The sequence below is a fragment of the Maylandia zebra genome, linkage group LG18 (genome assembly GCF_041146795.1).
Source record: "Maylandia zebra isolate NMK-2024a linkage group LG18, Mzebra_GT3a, whole genome shotgun sequence".
NCBI classification, from domain to species: Eukaryota; Metazoa; Chordata; class Actinopteri; order Cichliformes; family Cichlidae; genus Maylandia; species Maylandia zebra.
Genome location: NC_135184.1, coordinates 24,448,183 through 24,462,277, shown reverse-complemented (window position 1 = coordinate 24,462,277; position 14,095 = coordinate 24,448,183). Strand labels below are relative to the sequence as shown.

Below are 14,095 nucleotides of genomic sequence, written 5' to 3'. Positions count from 1 at the left end.
TAGTTTGATCCAAACACTGACCTGGTTTAAAGAGAAATTTTATTTTTAGTTAAATTACCCAGAACAATTCAAACACTAACAAAATAGAAACTGGTAATTTTCTACAAAAAAAAGTTTGTGTACAGTAGGAAATCAGCCTAAAATTGCAAGTATCAGTTACACTTCCCACTTGGACATATATACATTGTACAGTATATACACTCAAATGAAATACTGCAAGTACAGTCTGCAAGCTGTTTATTTAAGTACTGGAATGTGTGTCCGTTGCACCTGTCAGACTTTGGTGTCGTCTAAGGCAGGACGAGAGAAATCTTCCAAAACCAACACTCATCATTTAAAAAAGAAAAAACAGCAATAATAATGGTGATGATCTTGTAGGTACAGCAGAAATTGTTGTGCTGTACGAGAGGAGTGTTCTTCACAGTTGGGGCAGTTTATCAACAGGTGTATCAAATTTGAAGTCTGGGGGGAAAAGCTCTGCAGCCCGTGGGTAGATGAGTCGATACGACTGTCTGATCGTCACATCTGCAACACCAGCGATGTCTCCAATTTCTGTGGAAGAGCATGACAGACAATTCAGCCATTACTAGAAGTATATGCGGAATGACGCCAGTGCATTTTTCTTAACAGCTTTCTTGACAGTAAATAGAGCTTTAACACTCCTGACGTTTTTAAAGCGGTTAAAAGTTCTAACTTTGAACAGAAACGAGCATTGCATATATGATGAAAAAAAGAGGGGCTTTTGTGACAGACTGCTAGGAAAGAAACAACTTAAAACTATTTCTTTCTCCAAAATGGTACAAGGTCTGGACTGAAGAGAAGTAAAAAAGCAGCCAATGCCCAAAAAACCTTTGAAAGGCCTTCAGAAAGTCTGGAGACCTATTGCTCAAGACCTCACAAGAAAGTCTTTCTCCTTGGAAGCAAAATATAAGGAAACGAGGCGTGGATCAAGACTTAAAAATGGCGTGAAAAGTCTACCTGTTGTCTAACTCCAGTCCATAACCTCTTACCTTTCTGGGTCTTCTTCTCTGCTGAAGCTTGGGAAGCCATGTAGATGGCAGCTGCAGCTACAGAGATGGGGCTCCTGCCAGGCACCAAGTCGAGCTCCACGGCCTTCCTGGCGATGAAGGTGGCTGCCATTTGCACCTGTTTGGGTAAGCCGAGGTTGGAGCAGAAGCGGGACATGAAGTCCCCGGTGGTGATGAGGTCTACGCTGGTCTCCAGTGCCTTCAGGATCAGCTTGAAGCACCTACCGATCTCTTTCTTTGAGATCCGGGACACAGCGCAGATCTCTGCAGAGGAAAGGAGATTTTTAGGGGTGGTTGGATGGACTGCAATTACTTTTTTTTTTAAGGTTTTATCCTTAAGCACATCCTACACTTCTGCCTCCTGACTACTCCTGTAAATAACATTTACTAATGGCACCACATGAATAACAAACAGTCCTATGTTGGCTTATTCCATGAAAATGTGAGTGAATAAGTTCTTTATGTGAATACATTTTGTCCTGAACACAACAGAGTTATATATAATCATTTAAACAACGATAGTAAATTACTCAAAATCACACAAGACAAATTTATTCTGACCTTTAAAGGTTCGCGGCACACCCTCCTGTCTGCAGGCGATGTAGAGACAGGCTGACGCGATGGCATCATTGGCTCGGCCCTTCAGGCTCTTCTGTTCATAAACCTGCTTAAATAAGTTGTTTGTTCTGTCCTGAGGGGAAAAAACATTATTTACACTTTAATTTCAGTGTCATGGATTTTATGCTTCTGTTGGAATTTAACTGCATGTTAACAGTGTGATGTTTGTCTTTACATGACCTTAAAACAGGGAAGTCATTTCGTTTCAGTTTAACAAAGTTGCTGAGCCCTATGTTTGTGGCTCTTTTATGACACCATTTTGCTTAATTTTGAATGAAAATGATATGATCGTGTCTGAATTAATGTTTAGGAACACGACCATAGCCCACGACCCTTTTGTTCCTCAAAATGAGAACATCCTCACAAGGAAAACTGCGTGACAGCTTCAGCTGAGACTTCAGTGTGAAAAACAACAAGAACTTTGATAAAAAGAACAAAGGAAACAAAAACAAAAGCAGTTTTTTGCACACAGCAGGATTTTTGTTTCTTGCTCCTCTCCATTAGCAGTCTGTTAACTTTTAACATCTCATTAGATTCACTTTCTATCTCACAGGCTGTCACCTGTTCACAACAATGACAAAAAGCAGATGGGCAACTTTCTCTGCTCTCAGTGAGACTGTTAGGCCACAGCAGAAAATATTTTTACAGGTCCTTATTTTTTGTTACTTACTACAATGTTCCTCGGCAGGTTGATGCGATCCGCCATGGTGCTGATCTCTTTGAAGGCGTTGAGCATGGCCCGGTCAGAGCTGCTCATGGTTCTCCTGTTCTGGTACTTCGAGTTCCCAAATTCATCAAAGCTGGCAGCTCCTGTTCCCTGTGGAGGTAAACGGTGCACGTTTACCAGTGAAATTATTTCATGTGAAACCACAGTAACGTCAAATAAATTACAGCTAAAAATTAAATTCACTCAATATTTTTGTACCCAAATTGAGCCAGTACACTTGACTTCTTCATTCAGCCACTAAAAGTAATTTTTCTGTTCAGCAATGTCAGTAAATAAGTAATTTGCAATCTAACAATAATGTGCTTTGCTATTTTTTTCTGCATTTGTTAAGTACTGTACATTCTGTTACACTGCTCTAATTCAATTTATGATGTCAAAATTAGGGGACATCCCCTAATATGGTCGTTCAGGCTCACAGGACAGCTAATCAGAAGAAATTTTGTGTAAAGGGGAAGAGCTAATGACATCCCGTGACATCATTTGTATGCGACACAAACGCCACAATACAGGTGGACGTCGAGGTGATGGTGTACCTGCTGCTCGGTCTGTGGCTTTTCCTCAGACTCGGGGACCACGGTACAGTTTCTGTGTAGCCGGGTTTAGCAGGGTTTCAAAAATATTGGTTTTGATTTTCCTGATGGAGATTCTTTCATGTCTCATCGAGTAATGCCGCTGACTAGCTATTCGTTGCCATACAGTCTGCTGACATCACATTTTTGGATCGCCTTGGATTGTCCCAGTCAAATAGGAACTAAAAAAGTACCTCCTACCAGGTACAATTATTTAGTCTCAGGAAAACCTTAAAAACCGTGTCTAGCTGTGCCAAGGCAACCCGAGCACATACTAATAGAAGAGCTACTCTGGCAGCCATCTTTAATAGGGTGAAAACAAAAGGTTGGCTTTTTATTTCAAACAGTGTCTCACCTTGCTGATCATGGTGGTTAAGTCTCCTCCATTGAGTAATGGGTTCTGGGCGTCTCCCACTCTGGATGGGTCCTTGAGGGCTTTCTCATTAGAAAACGTTCTCCACTCTGAGCCCACGTCGATTACACGATCACCTGAACATATGATTTGGATAACTGAATAAAGATTCATTTAATACAACATTTACTATTCAAACTACCAATAGATCAAGATCCTTGAGCTGCAACATTTCACTGTATTACAGCTTGGACTGAACGAGGCGTTTCTGATGAAGCTCCAGCTTTTAAATTGTTGCTGATTATATAATTTTCTTTAAATGCTTAAGATTTAAAGTTTACTTTCAACTCTATTACCTAACACTCGCAACTTAATCTTCAGCTGCTTGTTTATCTGTTTTGAAGTCACATCCACTGCTCTGAAAAGGGTTACTCTCTGACAGATATAACTGACACTACAGAAGGTTTTCAGGGATTCACCAACACTCAAAAAGCTTTGATGGCTGCTGGTGTTCCTTGTGCCTGGTAATATTTCATCCCTCTGAAATAAGTCACCAGAAGATGGTGCAATAATATAAGCAAATTCACTCAAAGACATGCTCAGAATTTAAGTTTCAAACACGGCTGCTACTATGTCAGTCCTCCTCTATTGTCTTTCTTTGGCTCTTCCTCTACATGTTCTCCTCCTACGCTCCATTACTACTACTGCGGTTTTGAATATGGCTCAATTATTTTACACCAAAAAGGAAAAGATAGGGGTGTGACATCAGCAATGAGGCAAACTGTCTGAACAAGGCCATTGCATTCTTCAAGTTATTATGACTGTCTCTTCCAGGAACTGTGTACTGGGGTTGAAGATTAGATTTGATATTTTAATCCTGTTTTTCTTGCCATCCATCAGTACTCCTAATATCTCGAGGCAAAGTGACATTCATCTCCTTAGAGGCTAACCAAAGCTATGGAAACGGGAACAGAGGGCACTTAAGCTTGCATTAAAGGGCGGCGGGTGTCTCTATTCTCTCGGCTAACCTGCTCTGTCCTGAAGGGGCTCATTAGAGGAGAGCTTGTTGCTCCCTAAAGCTTTGTCTAATAGCAAGCATCAAGCTTTTTGCCTCTTTAACTCTATCCACAAGACAAAACCTGTCATGTCACCTGACATCTATGGATAATTTTAAACAATATATTTAATTTACCTATACACTTTTGGAAAATGTGGCCTTGCATAGCTTGGAATTGAACTATGATGACAAAGCAAATGAGTTCAGGAAGATGTGTGCTGAAAAAAAAATTGTTCCGTTTAGTTGAGATAACAAGTACAGGAAACCAAATGCAGGATGTGTTCAGTGGAAGCTTGATCTAAAACCATGTATACTTGCCTACTACAAGGCCACATTCAGGGCAGATCATGTCCCCTGCTCTGTAGTCCTCCACCAGACAGGCATCAGGGTGGTTGGGACACTGAACTCTGGGAAGGGCCATAACACCTGGGCTGCAGAAACAAACAGATAAGAGGTCAAAAGCAAGAAAAGTTTAAAAACAAAGGCAAAGATGGGGAGGGGCAGAGAGAGAATTTGTGTTCAATTCATGACAGTAAACATAATTTTTACCCACAAAGTCAAATCTAAATGAAAAATAAAGATTCAAACGGCCAATTCACAAAAGACTACTCAGAGTAAAACATGGGAAAATAACACCAACTGTTCTGAGAGGGCAAATTTACATACATACAGACTATGTTACAGTCTAAATATACTTCACCTTTTCAGTTTCCTTTCCCTTTTTGTGTTTCAGAAGAAGTGCCTAACTGAATGTTCACCAACAACACATCTCCCAAAGCAAGTAACAGCATCAAAAACACAAAGATAGTAGCTAGCAACAGTACTTTAAACACAAGGCTGTTTTGGTGACAGGTTCATCTCACTGTTCTGATAATCTTTAAGACACACTAGTGTTCAAAGGTTTGAATTCAGTCATAAACCTAGTGTTTTTTGTTTTTTTAACTGTGTAACAAAACACAGGGCATGGAACAAGACATGGGAACAATACACACACAAAGTAATATACTGGTATAAACATTAATATGAGATTGTGTGTGCCACATGGATGTTTACAGCTCTACTTGGTCTAAAAGCTGGGATTTACAAACATGATAAGAAATAGGGGGGCGGAGATGGCAGCGTAGAGGTCTGGCACGATCAAACTGACTTGTACACAAAATAACTTCAACCAGGACTCTGTGTGCTCCCCCAAAAAAGCTTGAACTGGTGATAAAGGACTATAAAAGAAAAAAACAAATGGCTCACAACAAGCATTAATCTGCTGGATGTTAGCAGAAATGCGGTGTAATGAAGAACAGGAAAAAAGATCTAGCAAAATTCAAACTACGCTTGACCAAAAGTTGAGCAATTTAGGTGATGCAGCAGAAATGCTGGTCAACAAGAACCACACAATGCGACAGAGTTAAAATAAACTGAAGATAAAAAGCCACCCACACTAAAATCCTCAACTTCCTACATCAAGAAATTAGTGACTGCTGTGGATGCTCAGGTTAAATCTGTCTCACTCTTTGATCACTGAAGAAATAGTGTCCTGTTGAGTTCCACTGTGTCACTCTTCATCCCTTTATCACGTATGGATTACTACAACTGTCCACATACCTAAGCAAAGCCTCCCAGAAACATCTGCAGGTTGTTTAAAACGCCTGTTCTGACTGAGTCTTCCAGCTATTCACATTTCACACTATTGTTAATTCGGTTGCACCGACTCCCCATTAACATCCACGTTAAGATCCTGAGTTTGACTTTTAGGGTTATGCATGAACAGGCACAATTGTACATCAGTGAACTTTTACATCCCTAGCAGGTTCCCTGAAATCATGTGATCAGGGCCTGTCGGCTGTGCATCATACAAGGCTGAGAACTAAATGAGAAACAATTCAGACTCTGGAACTCTCTCTCCCACTGAGCCTGAGATTGTTGAACTCTTTTTAAAAAAAAACAAAACAAAACAGCAGCTTAAAAGATTTTTAGGGCATTTCACACAATTATTTTACCCTGGTCTGACTCAGCTGATAAGTTTGCAAACTTGTAGCTCATCCCCGTGGTTTGGTTTGTTTTCACACAGAAAAATTCAAGTGAATGTCAAGCGAATAAAAAATGCGTCACAACAAATCATATGAGAATGTTCAGTCCGCTCACTGGCCAGATGTGTCTGGGGTGGATTCAACAAAAGTAAATACAGGAATAAGGTGCTGTGTGAGAAACCCGAGAATTTATGTTCATTTCAAGGTTAGTTGAAAGGAGATATCCTTGAGTTATATATATATATATATAGTTATACATTCTTACTTAGTTTGGGTAATCTGTGAGAGTAGTGGGTGTTGTTCCTCGCCGCAATGACGAAAAGTAACAGAACAGTCAAGGAGTGGGAGGTTTCTGATTAAGGGTGGATGAAACAAATAAGGTATCCTTTTTATCCGTTTAATCAAGAGAAATCCACATCTCTTTGACAGATGCTTGTCAATACATGACCGCTGGTGGGTCAGTAACCACACAAGGTGTTATACACAAATGTACATTTCTGTCATTGGCAAATTAAACTGTAAGCCACTTTTTTAGATCATGGATGGTAGTCTCGTCATTGTTGGTGGATTTCTGATTTATATCACATTAGGGGTGGGTTTTGATTATCGATTTTCTGTGTTTTATCCTAAGTTACTTTGATACAAAGGCATCTGCTGTGATGCTTACACCTTTGATAAAGTCTCACAAGTGTCAGCTTTCTTTTTATAGGTATAAAAATATGGCTATGTACTGATAAATGATAAGAATTATAATATTTCTGACTGTGAGGCAAAATTTCACTGATTCAAATCGAATCCATTCGGGACCTTGTGAATCGGAATCGAATCGATTCTAGAAATCTGTGATGACACCCAACCCTATAATACATACGTCCAATATTGAATTTGAAAAAAAAAACATTCATCGGTTCTTTACATTTTGCTAGGAAAACAGGAAATACTAAACAATAGCAATCATTAAAAGAGTGGATGTGAAACTGTCAGTCAAATTAGCTCAATCAACTGCATTTTACTCCTTCATACGCACACCCTTACTGTGCCACTGATAGGAAAATCAATAACGTAAGAAACTTTAAATGCAAAAATTATTTGCTAAACTACAGTAATTGATTATACGTGCTTAAAGGAGGGTACGTCAAACCACTGTTGTGTAAAGGTAGATGGACTCCGCGGGAAACTGCGTGTGTTTACAAATGATTCACAACTGCTCACTGAGTGGTAACGTCAACAACACATTAGCTTCAGTTTCAGCTACACACCATTGTAATACACGAAAAAAATTGAAATGGTGGACAAACAAGTCTACAATGCAAAGACGATAACGTGGCAAAAAGCAGGAGCATCAGCACCACATCGCTGTGCAACAAAAACACCGACTTCTGGTGACATCTAATGATTAGCTGCTAGCCAGCTAACTAGCTGTGCTAACAATTAGCACAATGAAACGAACAGCGATCGGTAAGCACAGCGACGTATATTGTTTTAGCTTTAGTAACCACGACGCACACCAGTATTTGTTCTTATGAATTAACATTCTTAGAACCATATGCAAAGAAAGTATAGGTATTACATTTACTCGGCTCTACCACTTACTGGCTTGTAGACGCCATGTCACTCCTCACTCTGTCTCAAATTCAAAGAAACAAACGAGTGCGGCACCTCTATTTATAACTTCTTCTGATCACGTGTCCATATGAGTACGGGAAGAGAAAAAGACCAAATTAAATACAGGTAGCCTTCGGTTTCTTTTACGTTGGGCTGTAAAAATTCGTTACATAAATACGCAATATTTGTTTTGTTTTTAGGAGATTTTCATTTATTGTCAAGAATGACGTACCATTGTAACACCATTAAGGTGTTGTCATTACAACACCTTAATGGTTTAGCGAGCTAAGCGAGCCTAACGTTAGAGTTTTCTGTGACATGAACGTGTCTATTTATTTGGCTAATGACCAAACCGTACTAAAACCACTAAATGAAGTGCAAAGTGGCTTTCACAGGAATGTGGATGCATTATAAACACCTATAAAAACGTAAATAAATGTTGTTATGTTGATTCTAATCTGTTTCTGACTCCAGCTGTAAAAACAGAGAACACCACGAATTTCGTCAATAAAATTAATTTCAGTTTGAACTACTGACAAACTACAGTGACTTTCAAGCATCCTTCATTACACCGTGGGACGGTATCAATCAATCAATCAATCAATCAATCAATCAATCAATCAATCAATCAATCAATCAATCAATCAATCAGTCTTTATTGACAGACTTTATGGCCATAGTTAAACAAAACAAAAACAAAAACACAACACAACACAACATATAATCCTTAATGAAAAAAATATTTTTAAAGATATTAAACCATGATATACATAAAATACACAATTACTTAAAAGATAAGATAAGACTTTTTTGATGAAATTTTTGTGTTACCTCAGCTCAGGTTCATATATCAGAAGGAAATACAAAAATACAAATAAGTACAATCAATGAAAAAAAGTAAGATAATACACTATACACAATGGTAGCATACACAGTATGTGATTATGGATATGGTTGGAAATATGCAAGACATAAACTATATAGCTTGACATAACTATTGTACCACTATTATTCCTAAAGAAATATTCCTAAAAGAAATCAATAAACACACAAACTCTTCACACTCAGACTGAATGAGTAACAGGAACCACTCACTGTCAGCTTTGTCACTGCTAAAATTATACTGTAATAGTATTTGCCTGAACAAAGAGTTTCCACATTGTCCATATATGTCATCATCATTCATTCATTCATTTGATCAGTAATAAAGTGACCAAGGTATTTCACCTTTTATGAACCTCAAGAGTATTGTCGGACAGTTTAAACACAAAGAAATTCAGCTGTTTATCTTGCTTGGTTCTACATGTCAAGATAGCACTTTTAACAGCATAGTACATTATATCATATAGCACACCATATTCAGTACGTGTATTAAGAAGCTACTCTAATCCAGCACTACTTGGACTAAAAACAACCAGTTCATCTGCATACGTATGATGATTCATCAATGTTTTACCTAATATACATACAGTGTTACAGGTTCTCAGCTGTATGGACAATCATTATCAACATATAAATTAAATAAAATTGGAGACAAAATCCCACCCTTTCTGACACCATTGCTAACACAAAAGGAGGCAGAAATCCTGCTTCCCCATTTAACCAGCATCTTCTTATGAGCGTACCAGTAAGACAGAATCCAATGTATCCAGGAACTCCCTGTCGCTTCAATTTATCAAAAAGTTTTTCAGGGTTCACTTGATCAAAAGTTTTAGAGGCATCAATGAAACCCATAAGGGCAGATGAAGTTTAGGCCCTATTCAAACTGAATGTTCCCTTGAGTGCATATATGCACATGTCCGTGCCATGCTTTCATTTGAAGGCAAACTGATTATCCAGGGAAGAGATGAACACACTAATGCTATCAAACATGATTTTTTCTAGCACCTTAGATAACATACTGGCTAGTGCTACTCAATTTAATAATAATAATAATAATAGATTGGATTTATATAGCGCTTTTCAAGGCACCCAAAGCACTTTACAATGCCACTATTCATTCACACACTGGTGGAGGCAAGCTACGATTGTACCTACAGCTGCCCTGGGGCAGACTGACAGAAGCGAGGCTGCCATATCGCGCCATCGGCCCCTCTGGCCAACACCAGTAGGCAGTAGGGTAAAGTGTCTTGCCCAAGGACACAACGACCAGGACAGAGAGCCCGGGGATCGAACCAGCAACCTTCCGGTTACAGATACGCTTCCCAACCCCCTGAGCCATGGTCGCTCCAATTTAACAGCTGTGTCCTTTGTAACTGCTACAAATAAAATACATAGCATTGAGTCTGGTAGTTTGCCATGAATCATAAACCTTTAATATCTAATTGTATGCAGGTTAAAGTTTCACTGTCATGTTTTTAATGTTTGTTTGTCTTTTATCTCTGACTGGAGGCACTCATATGGATCGTTTTGTGAGAAAGAAGAGTCATGGGCCCACTGTTCTTTACCAGACATGTTGGAGACAAGTGGTGATAATTGGCACTGTGCCTTTTCGTACTTGGAAGTGTTGGTGACTATGTGGTGATCTCCTTTGAATTTTTTCCTGTAAGAGAATACAGAGAGTAGGCCTACTCGAACCTTAGGGCTAATGGATCCACACGGCAGAAAAGCCCAGCAATATCAACAGTCTCCTCCTATCCCGTTATCTCTGGTTTGTGTTGAGCCAGCTAATACAAAGAAATCGTGGCTATGTTGAACTTCACTATACCCCTCACATTGTCAGATAGACCACTAAGGCAAACATTTAACTACCGGCCAAACCAGCCTATGCAACAGACACATGGTACTGCATAACCTAATAAATACAAACCTCACATTGCACCAGACTGTGACACAAATTGTGACTGTGGTTAGCCTGTGTTGTAACACAAACCCATCGGTGGCTCAATGTTTGAGAAAAGTTAACTGAATCTTTCACACTTCTTTATTTAAAACAAATCTTTAAACTGCACAGTTTTTTTTTTCATAAGAGGCAACAAAGGTCTGCCAGATTGCTGTCAGTTTGTCTGTGTGACTCAGTACCAGTCTGTGTAATAATTCTTTGGCATATGCAGGAAACCACAGTCGCAAAGACTCAGGTTTTGTGGTAGCAAAATAAGATAGACATCAGGATCTGAAGCAACTAAACCTGAGTGAGATAAATACAAATATAATTGTGTTTGCAACTTATATTAATGTCTGTTGCTTAAAGAAAATGCTTTCAGCTGCAGTCTGCAGCGACTGCATTTTCATTACATCAGCGCATAAGCCAGGACAGTCAGCGTGCATCAGGACAACACCAGATGGAGCTAAAAAATAAAAGCAGTGACTGAGGTGTGGAATATGCACGTGCTACGAGAGCTCGGCAATGCTTAGCATGATTACAGTTATTGATCATCATTCAGCATGATTTGGTTCAGATTTGCTTGAACAGTACCACGACTCTGAGACTGTAACTCTTTGATGAGTGTATACATCTTATATCTGCAAAGCATGGCTGATTCTGGCTCATTGAAAAAAAGCTTTTGCATGGTTATCCTACCAGTATGACTTAAAAAAGAAAAAAACAAAAGAACACTCCAATGTGTTTCAGCTGTTCAGGAAATGATACAGAGGACAGCTGTGCACTGCGAGATAATCTCATTTTTTGCTGCACAAATGATATTTGCCTGAAACATGGCCTCGTGTGATGCGTTTATAAATCTTTTAATATACAATAGCTTTATGAATATTCGAAAAATGTTATTAGTAATGATCAAAACGGAGGCAACGCAGAAACATAAAAGAAGACCAACAGGAAAATGTCTCTCTTAATGGTAATTTAGTAACAATGACAAATATAACATACATACATGTGCAGAATTCAGCGGTCTGTGAGGTTTGTGACTGTGCTGGGGTTACAAAATGCCTTTCTTACTCAAGATCCCTTTAACCTTTGAAAATATATTTCACTTTACACCTTCAAAACAGTCCAAATTGTCAGGCTTAATGTGTGGCTTTAAGTGCTCCTTCAGCCTTTTCTCCCTGTTTCACTTCCCTAAGAATGGCTTCTTGACAGCCACACTTCCACTGGGACCATTTCTGATGAGGCTTCAGAGAACATTAGATGGATCAACTGAAAACCCAGATGCAGCTCTCATGTCCTGTGTTAGATTTGTATTGTTGATTGTCATTTATGCTTAGAAATATCTACTCATATATGCTTAGAGTTTTATAATCAATGTCATGTTGGTAGAGGTTTGATCCTTAGTATTCTGTGGAGACTCTGTGTGCCTCCCAGAGCACTCTGGCATGCACACACAACTTAAGGTCAGGAGAGAGGTTATATCTGCTCTTACTGATTTATGGTATAGAAGGACACCTACTCTGTATCTGGTTAAGTATAAGAGCCTTTTGTTTAGATGGACCGCTAGACTCCTGGCACCAGCTTTGGGGAGTCTTCACGGGGTCACATCTTGACCCCACACACACACACTTACACGACACACACAGACAAGGTATTCTTTGTCCACATGTATACCTATATGAAACGTCATATGTTAATGAACCTATGCATATTCATGTGACCGCAATAAAAGGAGTGCTACAGGGAACCTGGCTGAGAGTCTGACGGAGGTCAAGTGGGTGGAATGACACTTGGCTCCAGGCAGGTCTCCCTCATGCACGAGTAACACAAAGAACTTTGCCTACTTGTGTCTTGCTTTTGCTGTGTAGTAAATTGTCTTGAACATTCCAGCGAATAGGTTTATGCTACAAACTTATCATACTTCACTGTGCAATACCTTTTGTGCAATACTTTTGTTAATAGTCAATGGTGCAATAGACCTCAATACTTGAAATGTGCAATTCACTTGTATTTTTATTTTTATTCCTATTTATTCTATTTATCCCCTTCGTATATTTTATTTATATATGTCTCTGTATTTATATATATGTGTGTGTGTGTATATATATATATAATATTCTGTAACTGTAACTTCTGTCGGTGCTGTGCTTTTGGAAACCGAATTTCCCAGAGGAACCCACCCGAGGGATTAATAAAGTTTTATCTTATCTTATCTTATCTCCTGTGTGTTTTGAAGATTCAGCTAAAGAAATTAGAACAGATTGTAGGATTCTTGTGATGTGCCGCTAGTAACAAAGTGCCGAGAAATTGAACTTAAAATTGACACTTTGCTAAGCTGTCTGTTGTGTGTGGACACAATTCATTTCATCTCTTGAGTCATTCAGGGTCATTCTGTATGCTTTAATGATTCATAACTAAAAAAAAAACAAGAAACGTCTGGCTCAATATTCAGTGTCTCAAGATAAAATACTGTTTCACCAAATTACTGGAATCACTGATCTTCTGTTATATTCAAATCTTTTACAATGGACCAAAAGTGCCCCCAAGCCTTTCAAATATTTTTTGTTTGTCTTTCAGTATAATCTTTGTCTTTCTAGTGAAATGTTTGCCTGACTCATGCTTTTTAATATCACTGATAGCGAAAACCCTTGAATGGGCCAGCTGTTTCTGTGCAGATTCCACTTGGAGAAATTGTTACAAATCACAGCATAATGACATAAAAATGGTAATGTGCTCAGTCTGCTTCTTTGTCTCAAACACATGCAGATGCACACAGAGTAACAACTACCTCAGGGCCTCAGAGGTTGTTATCCATCATTTTCCCGCTGCATCACCACATTATCATTCTTTATGACTGTCATATTACTACATTTTCTTCTCTAAGTATACCCAACAAATCTTTATTGATTGCATTCATCCACCAATCCCAAGCCCTCCCCCAGCACATAGCCAGCATTAGATTAGTTAGTCTAACTAACCAAAGGCTGAATTTCCCTCTCCACTTTGTGCGTGTGTGTGTTTGTGTGTGGGTGAGAGCTGTGTGTTTACAGTGCATGTGGGGGAAATTAACTGCCATAGAAACAGGTCTGTTTGTTTGTCTTTGTTGGTGCTTTGTGGCTTGAAAAGAAGCTGAATGTATGTTTATTTTTCCTACTTCTACACAGGGACCTCACCTGTATACATGCGCAGTTATTTCATATTTATTATTAATGCAAAGGCTGATGCAAGAGTGTGATGTTGTGCAGCGCATTCTTTAGAAGGAGATCCATGCTGAATAATTTATGCCACTTG

The 14,095-nt window shown here is 39.0% G+C and overlaps 1 protein-coding gene across 1 annotated transcript; it reads right to left on the bottom strand.

The window, feature by feature from the left end:
• Window positions 1-21: 21 nt before the first annotated feature.
• gtf2b (general transcription factor IIB) lies at window positions 22-8,120 on the bottom strand. The gene is made up of 7 exons (XM_004570537.5): window positions 7,969-8,120; window positions 4,670-4,782; window positions 3,298-3,431; window positions 2,317-2,463; window positions 1,590-1,719; window positions 1,011-1,292; window positions 22-552 (listed from the first exon to the last, which is right to left on the bottom strand). Exons 1-7 carry the CDS (start codon window positions 7,983-7,985, stop codon window positions 419-421), a joined length of 957 nt encoding a protein of 318 aa, XP_004570594.1. The 5' UTR covers window positions 7,986-8,120; the 3' UTR covers window positions 22-418.
• Window positions 8,121-14,095: the final 5,975 nt, after the last annotated feature.